General features: G+C 58.7%; 1 protein-coding gene across 1 annotated transcript; it reads right to left on the bottom strand.

Annotated features, from left to right (window-relative positions):
• Positions 1-8,437: 8,437 nt before the first annotated feature.
• Positions 8,438-11,308, bottom strand: IRF2BP1 (interferon regulatory factor 2 binding protein 1). The gene has a single exon (XM_033223736.1). The coding sequence runs from the start codon at positions 10,600-10,602 to the stop codon at positions 8,848-8,850; it is 1,755 nt and encodes a 584-aa protein (XP_033079627.1). The 5' UTR covers positions 10,603-11,308; the 3' UTR covers positions 8,438-8,847.
• Between the last annotated feature and the right edge of the window lie 562 nt (positions 11,309-11,870).

Consider the following 11,870-nt stretch of genomic DNA (forward strand, 5'->3'; position numbering starts at 1 on the left):
GACTGTCTAATCCACGTGTGTGTGTGTGTGGTGTGTGTGTGTGTGTGTGTGCGTGCGCATGCACACTGGTGTGATATGTCTTTCGGTTTCTGTGGGTCCATCTTTCTCCTGGTCTCTTAGTGTCCTTTTTTCCCTCTTTTTTTTTCCCTCCCTCCCTCCTTCCTTTCTTCCTTCTTTCTTTCTTTTTTTTTTTTTGAGACAGGGTCTTGCTCTGTCACCCATGCTGGAGTGCAGTGGCATAATCACAGCTCACTGCAGCATCGACTTCCCGGGCTCAAGCAATCCTCCCTCCTCAGCCTCTCGAGTAGCTAGGACTATAGGTGCACACCACCACGCCTGGTTAATTTTTAAATTTTTTATAGAGAAGGGGTCTCCCTGTGTTGCTCGGGCTATTCTTGAACTCCTGGCCTCAAGTGATCCTTCTGCCTCAGCCTCCCAAAGTGCTGAGATTACAGACATGAGCCACTGTGCCTGGCCAGTGTCATTTCTTTCTGTATCAATCTGTCCCTGACCCTCTTTCTGTGCTTTTATCTGTTATCTGTGTCTCTTGGTTTCATTGAGTTGCTAGTGCTGTCTCTGTGTATCTCTCCTATGGCTCACTTCATGCTATCCCCACCCCCCCGCACTGCCCCTTTTCTCTCTACTGCTTTGACTCGCCCCCACCCTTCCCCTGGGTCTCTGGGTTTCTCCCTCCTCTCAGAGTGACTCTTTCCTGGGGTCCGTCTCCCTCTACTCCTTTCCTGGATCTCTGGTCTCTTTCTCTGGCCTCCATCCCTCTCCCAGCTCCCTGGGTTTCCGCCTCTACCTGCCACCTCGCAGGCCAGGCCCTCTATTCCTGTCGCTGCGCCCCGCCTTGCCGGCTGCGTGTCACCCCCGCCCCCTGCCGCGCTGGCTCCCCGTCCGTCCCACCAGCCTCGCTGTCCTGGGCAGGCCGGGGAATTCCTCCCGGTTCCTGGAAAAAACAACTGGGGCCGAGAGAAAGGCCCTCAGTCTCCCCAGGCACCCGCCCCCCTCCCTCAGGCCTGGGGGTCTCTCCCGGAGTCGGCCAGCCCGAGGCAGGAAGCCCTGCGGTTTCTGGCTTCTCCCAGGCGGCCTCCGGATCTGGCCCCCGCCCCCCGGCCAACAGCCCAAATATTATTCCGCGGGAGGAGTCGGTGGTGGCGGGAGGAGGCCCTGGCTGAAAGAGGCTTTCAGGGCGGCCAGGCCTGGGGCTTCCTGTCCCCAGGCTCGGGCCTCAGGCCGCCCCAGTGGGGACCTCAGGTGGCCGGAGGGGCGGGGTGTTGTTGTAGGGTCCTCGGGGGAGGGTGGGGCCATCCATCGGGGTGTCTGGTGGCCACCAGCTCTGTTGGCGTGGGCAGGTGTGACCCCCACCCCAGGGACAGCCGGCTGATGTCCAGCGTGGAAAAGTACCACGGTCAGACATGGGACGCATGGACAGACACGGGACGCCACGCATCAGGGATGTGGGTTGGCCATGGGGACACAGGCGGCCCTGGGCTGTGGGCCTAAGGTGACATGGTCCAGGGGAGGGGCCTGTGGGTTGAGGCAGAGGCTGGGGCAGGGTCCCAGCTATGGGCAGAGGGCTGTCAGCATTAGGAGGCATGAGATGATGATGATGATGATGATGATGATGATGATGATGGTGATGATGGTGGTGATGGTGATTATGATAATTAAAAGCTCCTAGGGCTTCCCACGAGTCAGGAATTGTGTTAGCACCTTACAGAACTGATGGGCTGCATCCCTCCCGCTCCCCCCAACTTTACTGTTGAATGTAACCGAGGCACAGAGAGGTGAAGTAACTTGCACAGATAATGAGTGGGGTGCTAGGGCATGAACCCAGGCAGTCTGGGCCCAGAGTCATTGCCCCTAAGCACCCCGCTGTTCTGCAGGATGAGAGGGACAGCGGCAGCGCAGTGTAGTCCTGGGGTCCCAAGCCCTCCCTGGCAGGCTCCGCCATTCTCCGCCATAGCCTGCCATATGGGAGGAGGTGGATTCTCAGAAGCCACATACTCACTGGTGACCAGGCAGTCACAGCTAGGTAGGACATGTGTGTCTAAGTGGCTTGTCACTGGGCTTTATTCGCGTGTCTTGCTGTCAGTGTCTCGATGTCACTGTGTCTGTGGGCTCGTGTGTTACTCCATGACGTGCCTCTGTTCAGCGCATGAGTGTGTGTGCTTGGATGCCTCTGCGTTGGTGTCCATTGCTGGGTTTGTGTTGGTGTCACTGACTGTCTCACTGTGTACACGTGTAGGTGACTGTTCTGTCATTGTCTTCTTTGTGGCCGTCACCATGTTCTCTGTGTCTGTTCATTGCTGTGTGCTTTGTTACTGTGCCTCTGTGCCTGACAACATGTTTGCCTGTCATTGTGTTTTCCTTGAGCATGTAGCACACATCAGTGTGTCTGTCACTGTGTCTGTGACAGGGTGTCTCAGGGACTGTTTACGTCTCCGTCACTCTGGACCTGTCACTGTGGCTCTGTCTATATCTGTCACTGTGTGTCACCGTGTCTGTCCCTCTGTGTGTCACCATCTACCCAGGTGTCACTGTGCATGTGTTACTCATCGCCCAGGCCACAGGTGGGTGTGTCGGGCCCACTGGTGCCAGGGCTGTGGCCCAGCCCATCCCACCCTTGCTGACCATGGGCCAGGCTGGGCGCCTATTTGCAATCCTGCCCCAGGTAAACACCAAGATCCGGAACCCAAGGGCCACCTCCCTCACCTCCGCTCCTGCCCCTCAGCCTGTTCTGGGCTGGACCAGAGCCCTGCAGACAGTGTGCCACAGACTGGAAATGTGCCGTGACCCTCCCCCTCCCCCTGGGCACCAGCCTCCCCAAGCCTTCAGCCTCGACTCTCTGTCTGTCTGTCTGCTTCTCTGTCTCTCACTGCATGTCGATTTCTCTGTTTCTTTCTGTCCCTGCTTCCTCTCACCTGGGCTTCTGTATGGCTCTGCCTCTCTCTGGAATGACTGTTGTCTTCATTCTGTCACTGTCCCTCTCCCTGTGACTTTTTCTTTTTTTTTTTTTTTTTTCTTTTTTTTTTGAGGCGGAGTCTCGCTCTGCCGCCCAGGCTGGAGTGCAGTGGCGCGATCTCGGCTCACTGCAAGCTCCGCCTCCTGGGTTCACGCCATTCTCCTGCCTCAGCCTCCTGAGTAGCTGGGACTACAGGCGCCCGCCACCGCGCCCGGCTAATTTTTTTTTTGTATTTTTAGTAGAGACGGGGTTTCACCATGGTCTCGATCTCCTGACCTTGTGATCCGCCCGCCTCGGCCTCCCAAAGTGCTGGGATTACAGGCGTGAGCCACCGCGCCCGGCCTCCCTGTGACTTTTTCTGTCTCTCTGCAGATAAGTTCCATTTCTCTGGATGTTCGGCTGTTGTGTCTCCATTTAAGTCCGCCTGCTTCCTGACACTTGCTTTCTATCTAGTGCTGGCACCGTCTCTGCAAGTCTCTTTCTGTCCTACTTTGTAAGTTTCTCCCTCTCCTTCTCTCTGTCCACCGTCTCTCTGCCTGAGCCTCTTAGTCTTGGGCACTATCTCTGTAGGTCTCTGAGCCCCCAGCCCCCACAAGGGCCAACTGCCATGCCTGGACCCTTAGGGGAGTATGTGGCCCCCAGCCTCCCCCCACCAGCATGCTGGTATATATATATAAACGTATATGTGCGTATTATTTATATCTGTACCCAGGCAGGAGGGGAAGACACTGGGGCCTTTGTGTAGCCGCAGCCCGCCCGCCCGCCACTCTTCTCCCTTCGTCCCTGCCGCCCGCCTGCCTCCACTCCCCCTGCACAGAAAGGTTCCTGTGGGGCCTGCCAGCTTCCTCTGCCTGAGGTGTGAGTGGGCACGCCACGGGTGAGGCGGGCAGGAGGGCCTGGGGGTTTTTTCCAGCTCTAGGAAGCTTTCCAGGTGGGGAGGGTTCTGGAAGGAATGGGAGGTCTCAGCAGGGCTGCTGTAGGTCTGTGGGGACCTGCTGTCCCCGAGTGTCCCCGGGCCCTGAGCTGGCCTCTCCCTGGGGGTCTCTGAGCCCGTCTGTCCATCTAGATGCCATTCTGATGTTTTCTCTGGTGGTTTGGGGTCTCACTCACGCATGCACACAAAGTCATCGGGCATTTGTGCTGGGCTCCGTGTTGAGAATACAGAGATAAATGTCGGTCCCAGTGGGTTCTATGCCATTTCTATCTTATTTGCTCCATCCCTTTACCCCTGCTTGAAAGCTCCCACCTGTTCCTATTAAAACAAAATTCAGGCCAGGTGCAGTGGCTCATGCCTGCAATCCCAGCACTTTGGGAGGCTAAGGCAGGCAGATCACTTGAGGTCAGGAGTTCTAGACCAGCCTGACTAACATGGTGAAATCCCATCTCTACTAAAAATACAAACACTAGCCAGGTGTGGTGGTGGGCACCTGTAATCCCAGCTACTCGGAAGGCTGAATCAGGAGAATGGCTTGAACCCTGGAGGTGGAGGTTTCAGTGAGCTGAGATCGTGTCACTGCGCTCCAGCCTGCGCGACAGAGAGCAAGACTCTGTCCCAACAAATACAAAAAACAAAATGCAAAGTCCTTATCACAGTGTACAGTCCTCTTACTACTCCCCCACCATCCCTCTGATTCAATTTCCTACTACTCTCCCCCAGCACTGGTCACCTGGTTGCTTCTGGGACAAACCAAGCAGACTCCCACCTCAGGACCTTTGCAGGTGCTATTTACACAGATTTCTGCTGGCTTACTCCCTCCCCTCCTTCAGTTCTTAGTGTCACGTGCTCAGTGAGCTCTTCCCTATATCCCTTTCTAAAATAGCAACCCCGGCTGGGCATGTTATCTCATGCTTGTAATCCCAGCACTTTGGGAGGCTGAAGCAGGCAGATCACATGAGGTCAGGAGTTTGAGATCAACCTGGCCAACATGGTCAAACCCCATCTCTAATAAAAATACAAAAATTAGCCAGGCATGATGTTGCGTGCCTCTAGTCCCAGCGACCTGGGAGGCTGAGGCAGGAGAATCGCTTGAACCCGGGAGATGGAGGCTGCAGTGAGCTGGAATCACACCACAGCATTCCAACCTGGGCGACAGAGTGAGACTCTGTCTCAAAATAAATAAATACATAATAAAATAAAATAGCAACCCCTAGGTGTGAACCTGTAATCCCAGCACTTTGGGAGGCTGAGGCAGGCAGATCGTTTGAGCTCAGGAGTTTGAGACCAGCCTGGCCAACATGGTGAAACCCCATCTCCATTAAGATAAAAAAAGAAAGTAAAATAGCAACTCCCATCACTATCTCCTTTCCCTGGTTTATTTTTTCTTCTTAGGACTGACCACTCTATGGCTGTCATTTTTTTTTTTTTTTTTTTTTTTTTTTTTTTTTGAGCCGGAGTCTTGCTCTGTCACCAGGCTGGAGTGCAGTGGCGTGATCTTGGCTCACTGAAACCTCTGCCTCCTGGGTTCAATCGATTCCCCTGCCTCAGCCTCCCGAGTAGCTGGGACTACAGGCGTGTGCCACCACGCTCAGCTAATTTTTTGTTTTTTTTTTTTTTTTTTTGAGACGAAGTCTCGCTCTGTCGCCCAGGCTGGAGTGCAGTGGCCGGATCTCAGCTCACTGCAAGCTCCGCCTCCCGGTTTATGCCATTCTCTCGCCTCAGCCTCCCGAGTAGCTGGGACTACAGGCGCCCGCCACATCGCCCGGCTAATTTTTTGTATTTTTTTAGTAGAGACGGGGTTTCACCATGTTAGCCAGGATGGTCTCGATCTCCTGACCTCGTGATCCACCCGTCTCGGCCTCCCAAAGTGCTGGGATTACAGGCTTGAGCCACCGCGCCCGGCCAATTTTTTGTATTTTAGTAGAGACGGGATTTCACCACGTTGGCCAGGATGGTCTCGATCTCCCGACCTCGTGATCTGCCCGCCTCGGCCTCCCAAAGTGCTGGGATTACAGGCGTGAGCCACCGCGCCCAGCCGGCTGTCATATTTTACTGTCCTGTTTGCATCTCTCACCTGAATGCCAGCTCCATGAGAGCAGGGGCTGGATTCTGTTTCCTGTTCCATCCACATTATCTCCCCCAGTGCTTGTCACATGGTGGATGCTGAATAAACACTTGTTGAGGAAGAGAAGCAGCCCATTAATCTATCCATCCCTTAAGCTGACCCTGTGCTGGGTGATGCTGGGAATGCAGTGGTGATCAAGACAGCCCTGGCCTTGCCCTTCTGGGGCTCACAGTCGGCTTGCCAGACAGCAACACTCCAGAATGGACAGGGCTGGGACTGGGGGAGCACAGAGGGATATGTGGGGTGCAGAAATGGCACCTGATGCAGCCTGGGGGTCAGGGAGGGCTTCCTGGAGGAGGTGCCTTGACTGGGGATCAAATGACCCAAACAGATAGAATCTTGCACTTTCTCCCGTTCCCTGCCTGTCTCACAGAACTTTTGAGTTTGAGGATGTCATCACTCTAGTTCACACCTGTGCCTTTTCCTGATTTCAGTCTTTCTCATCTCTCCTTTATTGCCTTCTCTCTGCATCTCAGTCTCCCCTCTTTTGCGTCTGTGTTGTTGGCATCTCATCTGTTACCTCAGTCTGGCTCAATCTATCAGAATATTGTCCATTTCCTTTTCTTTTCTGTCTCTCCTTCTCTGTGTCTGCCTCATCTCTGAGGTTCTCTCGAGTCTCTCCCTGTCTTGCTGGGTCTCCGGCTCCTGTGTCTCCTTGTCTCTTTCAGTGAGCTGGTCTCCGCATCTCTCCCTCCCCACCTCTGTTGTCTCCCATCATTCCCTGAGTGTCTCTCTGTGTTTCCCGTTTGTCGCGAAGTCTCTGCACCTGCTCCCTGATTCCCAAATAAATCCAGAACCCCTCCACCCTGGCCCCACCCTGGCACTGGGGGAAGGGGGGCTGATCCAGCCCCCACACCCACACAGGTCAGGCCTTCTGCTCTGTTAATGGTTAACTCGACCTCTATCTAGAATACACACCAGCCAGGCTGGGGGTGACTCCCCTGCCCCCCACCCACTTACCAGCTGTTCTTAAAGGACCAGGTGTCCTCCACAGCAATTTAGCTCCCACTGCAGCATAGGAGCCAGGTGTCTAGAGGCCTCCAGCTCTAAAGATTTGGGGATGGGTGAGATACCCAGCACTTGGGTCTGCAGAGCTGGGTCAGGGGAAGCCAGAGGCTTGCCTGGGAGGGGAGCCCCGGCATAGAGCTCCATCCAGGTCTCTCTTGCCCCGGGCTTATCACCTGGTGTATTTAATCAGGGGTGGTTTTCCCAGCCCTGCCCTGAGCCCAGGCTGGCAGTGCCAGGGGTGGCAGAACACCTGAGAGCTGATGGCTGGGGGGTGAGGAAGGATGGGACACCTCAGTCCAAGAACAGAGGGTCCTCCAGATGCGAAAGTTGAAGCCCTAGGGATCCCTAATATCTGGGAGTTAGGACATGTAGGTATGCAAGTATGGGTGGGACCCCTGCATAACCGGGCTGATGGGGTAGGACTTTAGGGGCCTCCAGATTTAGGTGATGGGAACCCTGGGTTCCCAAGGGGATCTGGGGACAATCTCGGGTCCCAGAGCTGTCTGACAGTGCTGGGTGGTGGTAGGACAATCATTCCCTATATCGGTCCATCCGCGGGCCTTTGAGCCCCGCATTCCCCCTTCCCGGAATCTCACCACCTCGGCTTGGCCGGGGAGGCCGCAGGGGTGGGGGCTGGGCTCTTGGGGCCGCCCCCTCCCCTTAACCCCTGCTTTGCCGCAGCCCGCTCAGGCCCCGCCCCGTGACGCCAGCGAGCAGGAAGTCCTGGTTAATGATCAGCCACCCGGACAGGTGCGGGACAAGGCCGCGCACATCAGAGGCAGCCGCGGGCCGAGTGCCTTTCGCTCTGCTCTCTAGGGTGGCTGCCGAAGGGGCTTGTCTCCCTTCACGAGGGCGAGGAGTCCAGTTGGGGCTTCCCAAACGTCCGCCTCTGGGGCACCACCAGAGGCGAGAAGTAGCCGAGTTGTTTCTAGGCATCCTGTTAGTTTACCCCGTGGAGGTAAATTTCCTCTTTCCTCAGGCAGTCCCTCTAGCAGTCTACTCTAAATTCTCCCTTCTACTCAGCAAGAACCCCCTGCCCGTTTCTTCTAGGAAACCTCTCACTGCCTCTTTCCCCTCCCCACGTAGGCGCTGAGTCCTCCACCTTTCAGGTAGATAGGGGATGCGCCAGCTACAGAAGGGTAATCTACTCCCGAGACTATCTGTGGCTCCCCTGAAGGAGACATCCCCTCTCTGAGCCTCAGTTCTTTCATCTGGAAAACGGGCCGATGGCTAAAACGTGACCAGTGGGTCGCACTTGCTGAAGGTCGGCCGGCGGGACCGCCTGGGTGCAGGGCGCCACCTGGAGGCTACCGCGCAACGTCCTCGCCCTCGCAGGACTAGTTCAGTCCCAAAGGGGGCGCAGCATCTCACACAACCAAGGGACTAAGAAGAAGAAGAAGAAGAAAAAAAAACCCATGTTTCGGTTTATTGAAGGAGCAGAAGGGGGCGGGAGAGGGGGGGCAATAAAATGCTTTTGCCTCGTTTATAAAGAGCGAATTTTCAGGAGGTCCCTTCTCAAGGAGGAGGGGGGCACCTCTCCCCCAACTACAAGCAGCAGCAAAGCCAAGCCAAGGACAGAGGGAAACTGGAGGGGCCAAGGGACCCCAAACATCCCCTCGGACAGGAGCCACAAGCTTTCTCCCCCCACCCACAATGCATCTACCCCAGGGGACCCATCTGGGTGGAGGAAGGGAGTATGTACACAGATAGGGGTGGCACCGGGCTGGGTCGGGGAGGGAATAATTTATCCGCGTCAGCGGTGGGTGGCAAAAGGGCAGAGGGCAGTAGCCTGGAGGCAGTGGTAGCCTAGGGGTCCCGTTCTTTCTTAACCTTGATGTCTCCAGCAAGGATGGTGGCGATTTCGCCCTGCATGAAGGCCCAGGGCACGGAGGAGCCGACCAGCGGGCACTTGTCTCCGCTCGGGCAGTATACCTCCCCGGCCGGGCCCTGCGCCTTGATGAACTCCCGGGAGCAGGGAAAGCAGAACTTGTGTCCGGGCACCGAGGGGCACTGGACGAAGTGGGTGTCTTCTAGCCGCTCCCTGCACAGGGTACAGCACAGGGGAGCCCCAGGGGTCGCCCCAGTGCCGCCGCCACCCCCGCTGACAGCTTCGGCCCCCGCTGTGGGACTGACTTCTGCTTCACCGTTGCGGGCCACAAGGCGATGCTGGGTTGGCGGCTGGGCAGTGGAGGAGGCTGCAGGGCTGGCGCCCCCTGGACGCACAGGCCCTCCACCTCCGCCAGGGTCCTTGGGTGAGTGGCCCAGGGCTTCGGCCACATTCTTCAGGGCGGCAATGGGCGAGGGGACACCAGGGGTCTCAGCGGAGTACGGGCCGCCAGGTGCCACCCAGTGCCGTTGTTGCTGCTCCTCGGTGGTCATCTTCCCAGCCGCCTCGCCCTCCGGCTCGGGGGATGCCTTGCGACGGCGCGGCGTGGGCGCCAGGTTCCGGGATGGGGCTCGCGGTGGTGGGCCACAGAGAGCCGCAGGGGCGGGCTCTGGGTACTGCTGGGGCAGGGCCTCCGCGGGAGCTGGCTCGCGAAAGCTGCGGACGCCGTCGGTAAGCAGCTCGCCCAGCTGCCGCCATTCTCCTGAGCCATGCCGGCGTTCATATTCGAGGTACTTGAAGCCCGAGGAAGCCAGTGCCTTGCCCGGCTCCCGCAGAGCATCGTGGAACATCTGGCGAGCCACCGCCAGGACGCCGGCATACACATTGCCGGAACCACAGGGGTATTCGGTGAAGAGCTTCAGCTCGAACTCGTATCCTGGAGGACGGGCAGTAGCATCGAAGGCGAAAACTCGCCCCACCAGCCCGTGATCCTTCTTGAAGCGCACATTGAACGGGGCGCAGGCGGACAGCGCCAGTAGCTGTTCCCGCACTGCTTTGGGGCGCCCGTGCCATTCCTCTGCCCGGCCCCGCATGGCCTCGTTCAGTTCTGCCAGACAGTCCGCATTCCTCTGCTGCTTCTCTTTCTCGAAATCGGAGCCGAAGAGGGGACGGGCAGGACTCAAGCCGGGTGCCAGCGTCAGGCCTCGGCTTCCCAGGCCAGACACTGCAGCTGCCAGCAGCCCAGGGGGCATCAAGCCAGGCATGGAGCCAAGCAAGGCCCTTCGCGCCCCCTCAGCCACGGCCTCCTCACGGCCCAGCCCATTGGCCAGGCGGGACCCCAGAGTGTACTCCAGGGCGGGCGAGGGCAGGGGGAGGCGGCCCGATGATGTGGCCCTGTCATAGCGGTCCTGGCCCGAGACGCCGCCGCCGGTCCCTGACGGTTGGGGCTGGGCCTGCGGGGGCGGCAGCTGGGGTCCCTGTGCGGCGGCCGCAGCCAGGTCCTTGGTGGCCGGGTGCTTAAGGGCCGGGGGCCCGGGCGAGCGGCCCTCGGGGAGCACGTGGCTGCGCTTGAGCTGGCGGGCGGCATCGATGAGCAGTTCGATGCGGTCCGCGCCCTCGAAGTTCACGCAGCCGCGGCATACGGCCTCGCTGAAGTCCCACACCATGGCCCACGGCATCTTGGGCAGGTCGCACAGGTAGCACCACTGGCGGCGGGACGCCTGCACAGACGCCATGGCCCCAGTCCGCGCGCCGCCCGGCTCCCGCGTTCCACCGGCCGCCGACGTGCGATCCGCGCCGCCGACGTTCGATCCGCGTCCCCGGGACAGCGCGAGCCACGGTCGGGCCTCCGGCTCGGCCTCCCTGCCGGATCCAGGCCCGGCCCCCCTTCCCCGCCCCCCTGGGCCCTAAGCCTTTCTGCTCACTCCCGCCTCCCTCGCAAAGGCAGGCTGAGGCACGTCGGCGCCCCCGCCCGGTCCGGGCTCCGAGCCGAGGCGCACAGCTCCGGCCCCACGATGGGCCGCGAGCGCAGCCGCGTCGGGCTCCCGCCGCTCTCGCCGCCGCCGCTGCAACGGCCGCCGCCGCCTCCACCTCCTTCTTCTGCCCCAGAGGCCGCTTCGCAGGGAAAGTTACATAACGCGCCAGCAAAGCCTTCTGGGAAACGTAGTCCCGCCGGGGCCGGCTCTTAAAGGGAACGGCGGGCAGAGGCGGGCTGAGGGGTCGTCGCCTCTCCGGGCGCAGCCCTTATAACCGTCTCCGCGGGGCCGGAGTTCGGCGCGCCGCAAGATGCTAGGACACAAAGGTGGGAAGCGAATTTGCAATACGAATGATCAGAGCAATTCCGGATTAAGAAATTTTGGGGGTGGGTGGACAGGCTTCCGGACTTCCAACTTCTACTCCGATTTGTTGTGCAGCTTTGGGCAAAATGTCTTGCCCTCTCTGAACCTCAGTTTCCCCGCCCAGCAAAGGTGGGCCAATGACGGATTAGAAAGGTAGCAGCTTCTGGGGCGGGGCGGAGAAGCCCTGATTGGCTTCAGAGCAAGGAAGGGAAGCTGGCAACTAGGTGGGGGTGGGGGTGGCTACTTGGCACTTCGTCCTCCCCCGGAATCCTAGATATATGCCTCTGGGGCCCGCCACAGCCAGCGAAGGAAGAGGACTAAGGGCTCCCGAGCCAGAGCCTTGCCTCAGTTTTCTCTGCTAAAGAAGAGGGAACTGACTGCTCTCTAACCCTGTCCTAGCTCTGCCCGCGCGCTCTGATCTCTAAAGGGTTACACCGTCGGCTGCTCGGCGTCCGCCACCCGCTTCACTGCAATTCCCAAAATGCACTGCGGGCGCGGACAAAGTGACGCACTTCCGCCGCCTGGGAGGTTGGGGTAGGCCTTTGAGATTCACGCTGCCTTACCCGCGCCCCCCCCCCCCCTTCTGGGGGCTCTTTACGTGCATTCGGAGCATGGCGTTTGGGGGACCCTTATCCTCTATTGCTCCCCAATTTGAGGGAAGAGTA

Source organism: Trachypithecus francoisi, unplaced genomic scaffold (genome assembly GCF_009764315.1).
Source record: "Trachypithecus francoisi isolate TF-2019V2 unplaced genomic scaffold, Tfra_2.0 Lachesis_group12, whole genome shotgun sequence".
Classification (NCBI taxonomy): domain Eukaryota; kingdom Metazoa; phylum Chordata; class Mammalia; order Primates; family Cercopithecidae; genus Trachypithecus; species Trachypithecus francoisi.